Below are 12,333 nucleotides of genomic sequence, written 5' to 3' on the forward strand. Positions count from 1 at the left end.
CCCCAGCTTCACCCCAGCTTCACCCCAGCTCCACCCCAGCTCCACCCCAGCTTCCACCCCAGCTCCACCCCAGCTCCACCCCAGCTTCCACCCCAGCTCCACCCCAGCTCCACCCCAGCTCCACCCCAGCTTCACCCCAGCTCCACCCCAGCTCCACCCCAGCTTCCACCCCAGCTTCCACCCCAGCTCCACCCCAGCTCCACCCCAGCTCCACCCCAGCTTCACCCCAGCTCCACCCCAGCTCCACCCCAGCTTCCACCCCAGCTTCACCCCAGCTTCCACCCCAGCTTCCACCCCAGCTTCACCCCAGCTTCCACCCCAGCTTCACCCCAGCTTCACCCCAGCTTCACCCCAGCTTCCACCCCAGCATCCACCCCAGCATCCACCCCAGCTTCCACCCCAGCTTCCACCCCAGCTTCCACCCCAGCTTCCACCCCAGCTTCACCCCCAGCTTCCACCCCAGCTTCCACCCCAGCTCCACCCCAGCTTCCACCCCAGCTTTCACCCCAGCTTCACCCCAGCTTCCACCCCAGCTTTCACCCCAGCTTCCACCCCAGCCTCACCCCAGCTTCCACCCCAGCTTCCACACCAGCTCCACCCCAGCTTCCACCCCAGCTTCCACCCCAGCTTTCACCCCAGCCTCACTCCAGCTCCACCCCAGCTTCCACCCCAGCTTTCACCCCAGCTTCCACCCCAGCTTCACCCCAGCTTCCACCCCAGCTTCACCCCAGCTTCCACCCCAGCCTCACCCCAGCTTTCACCCCAGCTTCCACCCCAGCTTCCACCCCAGCTTCACCCCAGCTCCACCCCAGCTCCCACCCCACCTTCCACCCCAGCTCCACCCCAGCTTCCACCCCAGCTTCCACCCCAGCTTCCACCCCAGCTTCCACCCCAGCCTCACCCAGCTTTCACCCCAGCTTCCACCCCAGCTTTCACCCCAGCTTCCACCCCAGCCTCACCCCAGCTTCCACCCCAGCTTCCACCCCAGCTTCCACACCAGCTCCCCAGCTCCACCCCAGCTCCACCCCAGCTTCCACCCCAGCTCCACCCCAGCTTCCACCCCAGCTTCCACCCCAGCTTCCACCCCAGCTCCACCCCAGCTCCACCCCAGCTCCACCCCAGCTTCACCCCAGCTTCCACCCCAGCTTCACCCCAGCTTCCACCCCAGCCTCACCCCAGCTTCCACCCCAGCTTCACCCCAGCTTCCACCCCAGCCTCACCCCAGCTTTCACCCCAGCTTCCACCCCAGCTCCCACCCCAGCTTCCACCCCAGCTTCACCCCAGCTCCACCCCAGCTCCCACCCCACCTTCCACCCCAGCTCCACCCCAGCTTCCACCCCAGCTTCCACCCCAGCTTCCACCCCAGCTTCACCCCAGCTCCACCCCAGCTCCCACCCCACCTTCCACCCCAGCTCCACCCCAGCTTCCACCCCAGCTTCCACCCCAGCTCCCACCCCAGCTTCCACCCCAGCTTCCACCCCAGCTTCACCCCAGCTCCACCCCAGCTCCCACCCCACCTTCCACCCCAGCTCCACCCCAGCTTCCACCCCAGCTTCCACCCCAGCTTCCACCCCAGCTTCCACCCCAGCTTCCACCCCAGCTTTCACCCCAGCTTCACCCCAGCTTCACCCCAGCTTCCACCCCAGCTTCCACCCCAGCTTCCACCCCAGCTTCCACCCCAGCTTCCACCCCAGCTTTCACCCCAGCTTCCACCCCAGCTTCACCCCAGCTTCCACCCCAGCTTCACCCCAGCTTCCACCCCAGCCTCACCCCAGCTTTCACCCCAGCTTCCACCCCAGCTTCCACCCCAGCTTCACCCCAGCTTCACCCCAGCTCCCACCCCACCTTCCACCCCAGCTCCACCCCAGCTTCCACCCCAGCTTCCACCCCAGCTTCCACCCCAGCTTCCACCCCAGCTTCCACCCCAGCTTCCACCCCAGCTTCCACCCCAGCTTCCACCCCAGCTTCCACCCCAGCTTCCCCCCAGCTTCCACCCCAGCTTCACCCCAGCTTCCACCCCAGCTTCCCCCCAGCTTCCCCCCAGCTTCCACCCCAGCTCTACCTGAAGGCTCGGGGGATAGTTTTCTAATCATCACTCAATGTTCTCTGTAAATCTGTGGAGTGATGAGTCCCGAGCCTAGACGCCAAACTCAAACTATATGCTGCTTCTAATAAACATGTTAAGAAACACGTGAGTTGTCTGACTGAAATATAATAAATGCAGAATTTTCAAGAAAATAATCCTAAATATATGAGATAAAAAAATTACAAAAAATATTCTTTGAGATTAAAGAGGAAACATTTCTGGGGAAGAATACAATGAACAAGAACAAGACTAAAGATTGAAATATTAAAATAGAGCATTTACAAAATCTTTAAGATTCTTAGATCTTAAAATCATACATTTGCAACAAAAAAATTAGGTGAAAAGAAAATCTTAAAATGAATGTGTTTTGAGAAATAAATGATGAATTCTCTGCCAATCAAATCACAAGTTGAGAAAAGAAAAGCTCAGTAAAATGATTTAGAAAAATGTAAATGTACAAGAAAAAGACTAAAGATTGAAATTATACAAAAACGTTAATATTCTTAAATCATAAAATCATACATTTGCGTTACGTGAAGAACAAAATCTTAAAATTCATACGGTTTTGAGAAATAACTTTTCTGCCAATAAAATCACATGTTGAGAAAAAAAAAAGTTTGATTTATAATCTACAAAAATATATTTGTTTAATTCCCTTTTTATTCTCGTACAGTTGTAACTTTAATCTCAGATCATTTCCAATTCCTTCTTTGATAATCTAAATATTTGATTCCAGAGCCTCTGAAATAACCCCCTCCTCAGAACATTCATGTCTCAACAAGACCCTGAAAAACAAGTTCACTTATTTGTTGTTAGCGGGCCTGAGGAATGTCTCAGTGTATTTACTGGTCTGTGGACAAAATCAGATCAGAACCGTCCACTAGTCCAGAACTCAGATCTCTGAGCCGGCTGCCTGTAGCTTACTGAATCCATTCAAAATGATATTGTTAGCTTATAAAGCATTAAATGGTTTGAGACCCCAATATATGTCTGACATGCTGCCCTGTGACGAGCCCCCCAGAGCTCTGAGGTCATCGGGGGCGGGCTTACTCATTGTTCCCCGGCTCAGAACCAAACGCGCCGAAACTGCTTTTAGTTTTTCAGCTCCCCACAAAAGGAATACACTCCCAGAGACCCTGAGGTCTTCTTCCTCCACGCTGAGTTCTATCCTCTGATAGCTGATTACCCAGAAGCCTTTGAACTGGTTTTAGCACCTACCATATTTAAACTGTCTTGTATCTCATGAGTTCATTGTTTTATGAATGTGTCATCCTTTGTGTTTATTTAGTGTCTCTCTGTTATGTGTTAATGATCAGGTGAAGCACTTTGTCTCTGCGTCTGAAATGTGCCGGATAGATAAACGTACCTTCTGCACGTTAGTTCTTATGTTCTGCCCCAAAGTGTCCCTGATCCACGCCCTTAATGATGATGTAATAAATGCATCCCATAATAACCCTCTCTGTTCTTCAGGTGGAGGATTTGGAGGCGGAGCTTCTTCGAGATCAGCTGCTCTCCGTCAGCCAGGAGAGACATGAGCACGCACAGGAAGTGACATCACTGAACAGGAAGCTGCAGGATGCACAGAGCACGGTCAGCGGGGGGGGGGGTTATATATCAGGAAATATTTAAATTATTAAATTCAGAGAAATTCAAAACATTTATTATCAAATATTTGTTTATGTATAAAATGATTGGATGGAAGGCAGAATTAAAACAAAGTATAAATAAAGCCTTTTTAAAGAGGGCCCGTCCTGTGGCTGTGTTCTGTGTGAAGGGCCCGTCCTGTGGCTGTGTTCTGTGTGAAGGGCCCGTCCTGTGGCTGTGTTCTGAGTGAAGGGCCCGTCCTGTGGCTGTGTTCTGTGTGAAGGGCCCGTCCTGTGGCTGTGTTCTGAGTGAAGGGCCCGTCCTGTGGCTGTGTTCTGAGTGAAGGGCCCGTCCTGTGGCTGTGTTCTGTGTGAAGGGCCCGTCCTGTGGCTGTGTTCTGAGTGAAGGGCCCGTCCTGTGGCTGTGTTCTGTGTGAAGGGCCCGTCCTGTGGCTGTGTTCTGTGTGAAGGGCCCGTCCTGTGGCTGTGTTCTGAGTGAAGGGCCCGTCCTGTGGCTGTGTTCTGTGTGAAGGGCCCGTCCTGTGGCTGTGTTCTGAGTGAAGGGCCCGTCCTGTGGCTGTGTTCTGTGTGAAGGGCCCGTCCTGTGGCTGTGTTCTGTGTGAAGGGCCCGTCCTGTGGCTGTGTTCTGTGTGAAGGGCCCGTCCTGTGGCTGTGTTCTGAGTGAAGGGCCCGTCCTGTGGCTGTGTTCTGTGTGAAGGGCCCGTCCTGTGGCTGTGTTCTGTGTGAAGGGCCCGTCCTGTGGCTGTGTTCTGAGTGAAGGGCCCGTCCTGTGGCTGTGTTCTGTGTGAAGGGCCTGTGGCTGTGTTCTGTGTGAAGGGCCCGTCCTGTGGCTGTGTTCTGTGTGAAGGGCCTGTGGCTGTGTTCTGAGTGAAGGGCCCGTCCTGTGGCTGTGTTCTGTGTGAAGGGCCCGTCCTGTGGCTGTGTTCTGTGGGAAGGGCCCGTCTTGTGGCTGTGTTCTGTGGGAAGGGCCCGTCTTGTGGCTGTGTTCTGTGGGAAGGGCCCGTCTTGTGGCTGTGTTCTGTGGGAAGGGCCCGTCTTGTGGCTGTGTTCTGAGTGAAGGGCCCGTCCTGTGGCTGTGTTCTGTGGGAAGGGCCCGTCCTGTGGCTGTGTTCTGTGTGAAGGGCCCGTCCTGTGACTGTGTGAAGGGCCCGTCCTGTGGCTGTGTTCTGTGTGAAGGGCCCGTCCTGTGGCTGTGTTCTGTGTGAAGGGCCCGTCCTGTGGCTGTGTTCTGTGGGAAGGGCCCGTCTTGTGGCTGTGTTCTGAGTGAAGGGCCCGTCCTGTGGCTGTGTTCTGTGTGAAGGGCCCGTCCTGTGACTGTGTGAAGGGCCCGTCCTGTGGCTGTGTTCTGAGTGAAGGGCCCGTCCTGTGGCTGTGTTCTGTGTGAAGGGCCCGTCCTGTGGCTGTGTTCTGTGGGAAGGGCCCGTCTTGTGGCTGTGTTCTGTGGGAAGGGCCCGTCTTGTGGCTGTGTTCTGAGTGAAGGGCCCGTCCTGTGGCTGTGTTCTGTGGGAAGGGCCCGTCTTGTGGCTGTGTTCTGTGGGAAGGGCCCGTCTTGTGGCTGTGTTCTGTGGGAAGGGCCCGTCTTGTGGCTGTGTTCTGTGGGAAGGGCCCGTCCTGTGGCTGTGTTCTGTGGGAAGGGCCCGTCTTGTGGCTGTGTTCTGTGGGAAGGGCCCGTCTTGTGGCTGTGTTCTGTGGGAAGGGCCCGTCTTGTGGCTGTGTTCTGTGGGAAGGGCCCGTCTTGTGGCTGTGTTCTGTGGGAAGGGCCCGTCTTGTGGCTGTGTTCTGTGTGAAGGGCCCGTCCTGTGGCTGTGTTCTGTGGGAAGGGCCCGTCCTGTGGCTGTGTTCTGTGGGAAGGGCCCGTCCTGTGGCTGTGTTCTGTGGGAAGGGCCCGTCCTGTGGCTGTGTTCTGTGGGAAGGGTCCGTCCTGTGTTCTGTGTGAAGGGCCCGTCCTGTGGCTGTGTTCTGAGTGAAGGGCCCGTCCTGTGGCTGTGTTCTGTGGGAAGGGTCCGTCCTGTGTTCTGAGTGAAGGGCCCGTCCTGTGTTCTGAGTGAAGGGCCCGTCCTGTGGCTGTGTTCTGAGTGAAGGGCCCGTCCTGTGGCTGTGTTCTGTGGGAAGGGTCCGTCCTGTGGCTGTGTTCTGTGGGAAGGGCCCGTCCTGTGGCTGTGTTCTGTGTGAAGGGCCCGTCCTGTGGCTGTGTTCTGTGTGAAGGGCCCGTCCTGTGGCTGTGTTCTGTGTGAAGGGCCCGTCCTGTGGCTGTGTTCTGTGTGAAGGGCCCGTCCTGTGGCTGTGTTCTGTGTGAAGGGTCCGTCCTGTGGCTGTGTTCTGTGTGAAGGGCCCGTCCTGTGGCTGTGTTCTGTGTGAAGGGCCCGTCCTGTGGCTGTGTTCTGTGGGAAGGGCCCGTCCTGTGTTCTGAGTGAAGGGCCCGTCCTGTGGCTGTGTTCTGTGTGAAGGGCCCGTCCTGTGGCTGTGTTCTGTGTGAAGGGCCCGTCCTGTGGCTGTGTTCTGTGTGAAGGGCCCGTCCTGTGTTCTGTGTGAAGGGCCCGTCCTGTGTTCTGTGTGAAGGGCCCGTCCTGTGGCTGTGTTCTGTGTGAAGGGCCCGTCCTGTGGCTGTGTTCTGTGTGAAGGGCCCGTCCTGTGGCTGTGTTCTGTGTGAAGGGCCCGTCCTGTGGCTGTGTTCTGTGTGAAGGGTCCGTCCTGTGGCTGTGTTCTGTGTGAAGGGCCCGTCCTGTGTTCTGTGTGAAGGGCCCGTCCTGTGGCTGTGTTCTGTGTGAAGGGCCCGTCCTGTGTTCTGTGTGAAGGGCCCGTCCTGTGGCTGTGTTCTGTGTGAAGGGTCCGTCCTGTGGCTGTGTTCTGTGTGAAGGGCCCGTTATCTATATTAATGATCTGTGTCTCCGTCAGCTGGAGGATCTGCTGAAGGAGAGGGAGGGTCCGAGCTCCCTGCAGGAGGAGAACCTCAAGCTGAGAGTCCAGAACCAGGAGCTGCAGCACAAGGTACAGAACCAGAACCAGAACCAGAACCAGAACCAGAACCAGAACCTGAACCAGAACCCCCCAAAAACACCTGGAGTAGAAGCAGAGCATGGGATTCAGGAGATAAACCCAAGGATTGATTTTACTCTGACGTTATCCCCACAGTTTGAGATTAAAGTTATTAATTCAGATCAAAATTAATTCCTCTATATATATATATATAAATATATATATATATATATATATATATATATATATATATAAATATATATATATTTATATATATATTTATATATAGATATATAAATATATATCTATATATAAATATATATATATAAATATATATATATTTATATATATATATATATATATATATATATATATATATATATATATATATATATTTATATATATATATATATATATATATATATATATAAATTGTTTTTCTAGATTAAAGTGCTGAATTTACTGGGAAAAACTCCAAGATTCAAATAATAGTTTTACAAAAACTTTAGAAAAACTCCCAAATTCTGAGATTATAAAACCATCAATTAGCACGAAAAGAAGTAACAATATTACGTGAACAAAACTTAGACTTAGGTTTGGATTAAGTGGAGAGGAACTTCAATATTCTTCATTTTAAAATCATCAGAAAAGTTGTCAATTTAGTCACAATTTGACTTCTACTCAAATTTTTACTTTTTTCTTCAGATTTTTCTTATATTTAATTTGGACTTTTTACTCAAATGACTGTCTTTCCTCAGAATTCTGTATTTAATCTGAATAATTTATTTAAAATAAAACATAAATCTTCAAAATAAAATGTTGGATTAAAATAAAAATAAAAACTGAAACTGAATGAAAGACCATTTGTAATCCCGTGTTTTCTGTGGACTAGGGATGTGCATCTCCATCACTGAGGCCGATGCGATGCGCATCTCGATACGTTGCCACGATACGATACATTAACGATACCTTTGAAACACCAGGCGATGCGATACGATACGATTCACCCCTGTTGCGATACAGTTCGATACGATTTGATTCAACATTATGCGATTCGGGGCGATACGATGCGATTCAACACGATGCAAAAATAATGATACTTCAATATGGTACGACAGAGGATTTTTGTTTTATTCCTGATATGCAGCAAATCATACATTAAAAAAAAAAGTGCTTTACATATTTGGTACTGCACATCCCATCATGCCGTTTATTTTTTTACCTTTAAAAGCTCTCCAGAGTACCATGTTATAACACCTCACAGTTAAACAATGTAAGGATGCATGGCTCATGATTAACAATGTGCAAATAACAGCTACCATAGAGCAATGCCCATACAGCTGCTGCCTGATGTGCTTAACACTCAGAGGCTAACTCACCAGTGAGCAGGAAGCAGTGGGTTCTATCTGAACAATAAAGAAAACAAAGAACCTTTCACAAACAGGTATTTCATAACTGCTTAAAGTAAGGAAGACATTTAAATTATTATTGGCCGTCACAGGCTGCTGTAAGCTAAACACCTCTCTCTGACAGAACACCTCACTGAGTGATTTAACTCATATGTCTCACTTTCAGGTTTCTCTTTTCAGCCGCAGACCCCACGTCGCCTCTTTATGTGCGTCGCTAAGTTCCTCGTACTACTTGTGTACTTTAAAGCGGCTCGGCATCGTTAACAATTTGCGAGTGATTTTTCAAGTTGACCGTCTGTAGTAATAGTGCCGCGCACATATACCATCAGGACGTTACTGATGGGGTGCGGCTGCGGAGTGATACTGTGTGTATGCAAGTCCGCATCTAGGACGGATCTATGTATCATGGCTGTAGACCTGTTAAGTAATAAAGATACCTCATACAAAGGTCTACGGATACCTTAGTACTCTCTATGACCTGCGCTCAACTATATAGCATAAATGACTATTACACCGTCTTTCTTGAACAATCCGAAGTGTTGCCAAACGTTTGATTTGTAGGTATTTTTCGCTGCGCTGTGTTTCTCTTTCTCCTCAACTTCCGTGTGTGTTGATAACTGAGACTCTGGGCCTCCGTAGTGGCGAAGCAAATATCAAAGATCGTCTCTGCTGAGCGTTGACAAGATAAGGGGATTTTATATGAATGAATCGGTTTTTACCGATGCAAAGACACTACGCAATCGATGCATCGCGAGTTCAACCCAAACTGTAGCCGATGTGCACTCTTTCAACCGGTGCACTCGCATCTTGAACGTTTATGCCGGTGCACCGATGCGAATCGGTGAATCTTAACATCTCTACTGTGGACATGTAGCTCTGATCTGATTGGCTGCAGCCTGACTGAGTGAATATGATAAAGTTGAGATGTTGAGACGCTGTTTCCTGTGTCAGCTATCGGAGCTGCAGGTCCGCGGGCTGGAGCTCCACAAACTGACCCTGGAGCAGCAGAACCTGAAGAGCCAAGTCAGAGAGCTGCAGGAGGAGCAGAACCAGAACCAGGACCAGGTCAGAACCAGAACCACTGCTTAGTGTTCAAAATCTCCTGATCACACTGGAACCACAAATAAGAGGAACTTAGCCGTTAGCTGTTAGCCGCAGTAACACCTGTCTGTATATGAAGCGTGACACCATCAATATAAATGTGTGTGTGTGTGTGTGCAGGCGGTGCGGGAGGCTCTGAGACTGCACAGCCAGCAGAGCAGCTCCCAGATCAGCATGAAGCAGGTACACACACATTTACTGAACTGCATACTTTACATTTACCCGACACATTTGCAGTTTGCAGATTAAGATTTTTGCTCACAAAAGAAAACATGTATCAGCTTTTGAGCTGAATTCAGTGTGTGTGTGTGTGTGTGTGTGTGTGTGTGTGTGTGTGTGTGTGTGTGTGTGTGTGTGTGTGTGTGTGTGTGTGTGTGTGTGTGTGTGTGTGTGTGTGTGTGTGTGTGTGTGTGTGTGTGTGTGTGTGTGTGTGTGTGTGTGTGTGTGTGTGTGTGTGTGTGTGTGTGTGTGTGTGTGTGTGTGTGTGTGTGTGTGTGTGTGTGTGTGTTCAGGATCAGTACGAGAAGGCGGTGTTGTCTCTGCAGCAGAGGACAGATCAGCTGGAGACGAAGCTGAAGGCCGTCCGGCTGGTTCTTCAGGAGAAAGTCAGCGAGCTCAGAGAACAGGTCGGTCCCAGATTCAGACTGTATTTCAGAAGTTCACTTTCTCAGACTTTTACACATTTTTCAGATTTTGATATTTTTCACAAATGTGTCTTTTCCCCCAGATTTGGACTTTTGTCAACAAAAAAACAACTTTTCCTCAAAATTGGACTTTTTTTTAAATCATTGATTTTTTTCCACTGATTTTGATTTTTCCTCAAATTGGACGTTTTCCCAATATTTGGATTTCTTTCTCAAAAAGTTAAAATTTGAATTCTGTAATTAATCTGAAAAAAGGAACTATAATAACATTTTGTACTAAAATACAACTTGATATTAAAATGTAAATGTTTTAATACAAACAAAACGTATTCAATGAAAGTTGGTATTAAAAATATTTGATTCTGAAAATTTGACTTTTTCCTCAGACTTTGATTTTTAATAATAATCAATTGAAATGTTGGGTAAATTATTGAATTCTGTATTCAACCTGAATAATTAATTTAAACAAAAAATGTAAATATAAAAAAATGAAAGTAGAATTAAAACAAGGTAAAAACCACTGTGGAGCCATAGACCAATGAAATGAAAGCTGTTGGTATTAAGATCCCTCCCCCAGGAAGTAACTCGGTGTTTGTGCTCCGCAGCTGTCGAAGAGCTCCCAGCTGAGCGCCGTGCTGCAGGACCTGTACGTGGAGAACGCTCAGCTCATGAAGGCGCTGCAGGTCACCGAGCAGCGGCAGAAACACGCAGAGAAGAAGAACTTCCAGCTGGAGGACAAAGTGAGCGCGCTCACCAAACTGCTGCGAGACATCGTGCCGGCCGCGCTCGCCACGTGACCATCGCACGGAAACGCTTACTTCAGAAAATATGAGTCACGAAGTCTTCAGGTGTGATCGGTCACGTCTGAGAGAGAGAGAGAGAGAAGAGTCTGAAGAGTCACCCCGTCCTGAAGTGTGTAATAATCACTAATCAAACTCTGAGGGAATTTCACTTCTTTCTCATAATTTCACTTTTTGAAGTGTGTGTTAAAGAGAGAGAGAGAGAAGAGTCTGAAGTGTGTGTTAAAGAGAGAGAAGAGTCTGAAGTGTGTGTTAAAGAGAGAGAGAGAGAAGAGTCTGAAGTGTGTGTTAAAGAGAGAGAGAAGAGTCTGAAGTGTGTGTTAAAGAGAGAGAGAAGAGTCTGAAGTGTGTGTTAAAGAGAGAGAGAGAAGAGTCTGAAGTGTGTGTTAAAGAGAGAGAGAGAGAGAAGAGTCTGAAGTGTGTGTTAAAGAGAGAGAGAAGAGTCTGAAGTGTGTGTTAAAGAGAGAGAGAAGAGTCTGAAGTGTGTGTTAGAGAGAGAGAGAAGAGTCTGAAGTGTGTGTTAAAGAGAGAGAGAGAAGAGTCTGAAGTGTGTGTTAAAGAGAGAGAGAGAAGAGTCTGAAGTGTGTGTTAAAGAGAGAGAGAAGAGTCTGAAGTGTGTGTTAAAGAGAGAGAGAAGAGTCTGAAGTGTGTGTTAAAGAGAGAGAGAAGAGTCTGAAGTGTGTGTTAAAGAGAGAGAGAGAGAAGAGTCTGAAGTGTGTGTTAAAGAGAGAGAGAAGAGTCTGAAGTGTGTGTTAAAGAGAGAGAGAAGAGTCTGAAGTGTGTGTTAGAGAGAGAGAGAAGAGTCTGAAGTGTGTGTTAAAGAGAGAGAGAGAAGAGTCTGAAGTGTGTGTTAAAGAGAGAGAGAAGAGTCTGAAGTGTGTGTTAAAGAGAGAGAGAGAGAAGAGTATGACGTGTGTGTTAAAGAGAGAGAGAGAGAGAAGAGTCTGAAGTGTGTGTTAAAGAGAGAGAGAGAGAAGAGTCTGAAGTGTGTGTTAAAGAGAGAGAGAGAGAAGAGTCTGAAGTGTGTGTTAAAGAGAGAGAGAAGAGTCTGAAGTGTGTGTTAAAGAGAGAGAGAAGAGTCTGAAGTGTGTGTTAAAGAGAGAGAGAGAGAAGAGTATGAAGTGTGTGTGTTAAAGAGAGAGAGAGAGAGAGAGAAGAGACTGAAGTGTGTGTTAAAGAGAGAGAGAAGAGTCTGAAGTGTGTGTTAAAGAGAGAGAGAGAGAAGAGTCTGAAGTGTGTGTTAAAGAGAGAGAGAGAAGAGTCTGAAGTGTGTGTTAAAGAGAGAGAGAGAGAAGAGTCTGAAGTGTGTGTTAAAGAGAGAGAGAAGAGTCTGAAGTGTGTGTTAAAGAGAGAGAGAAGAGTCTGAAGTGTGTGTTAAAGAGAGAGAGAAGGGACTCACCTGTTCCCTCTCCTGCAGTGTGTTAATCACTAATCATGACACACTGAGGGAAACGTCACACAATAAACAATTTCTCCTTTTTTAAACTGTCACATGACCTCTTCTGTCCTGATCAGCCAATCAGAGCAGAGGATGTCACAGTGATGGATTATTTGTGAGGATTAAATTAATCAATCAATCTGATCAATTTTATTTAGTTGCTATGACAATGAACTTCTGCAATAAATAAATAAATAATGTCATTGGCTGCTTCTGGACAATAATAATAATACATTTATTTAAAAAGCACCTTCTCTAAAAAGAAAAGACAGAAA

The 12,333-nt window shown here is 48.4% G+C and overlaps 1 protein-coding gene across 1 annotated transcript in view; it reads left to right on the forward strand.

The window, feature by feature from the left end:
• Positions 1–10,806, forward strand: part of ninl (ninein-like) — a 27,597-nt gene extending 16,791 nt beyond the window's left edge. The window contains exons 13-18 of the mRNA XM_079694915.1: positions 3,529–3,676; positions 6,586–6,678; positions 9,027–9,140; positions 9,297–9,359; positions 9,689–9,802; positions 10,426–10,806. Of these exons, the coding sequence (XP_079551041.1) occupies positions 3,529–3,676; positions 6,586–6,678; positions 9,027–9,140; positions 9,297–9,359; positions 9,689–9,802; positions 10,426–10,617 (724 nt within the window). The 3' untranslated portion in view covers positions 10,618–10,806. The remainder of the gene's footprint in view (positions 1–3,528; positions 3,677–6,585; positions 6,679–9,026; positions 9,141–9,296; positions 9,360–9,688; positions 9,803–10,425) is intronic.
• Positions 10,807–12,333: the final 1,527 nt, after the last annotated feature.

Source organism: Notothenia rossii, assembly GCF_949606895.1.
Source record: "Notothenia rossii genome assembly, contig: scaffold_82, whole genome shotgun sequence".
In the NCBI taxonomy this organism is placed as follows: domain Eukaryota; kingdom Metazoa; phylum Chordata; class Actinopteri; order Perciformes; family Nototheniidae; genus Notothenia; species Notothenia rossii.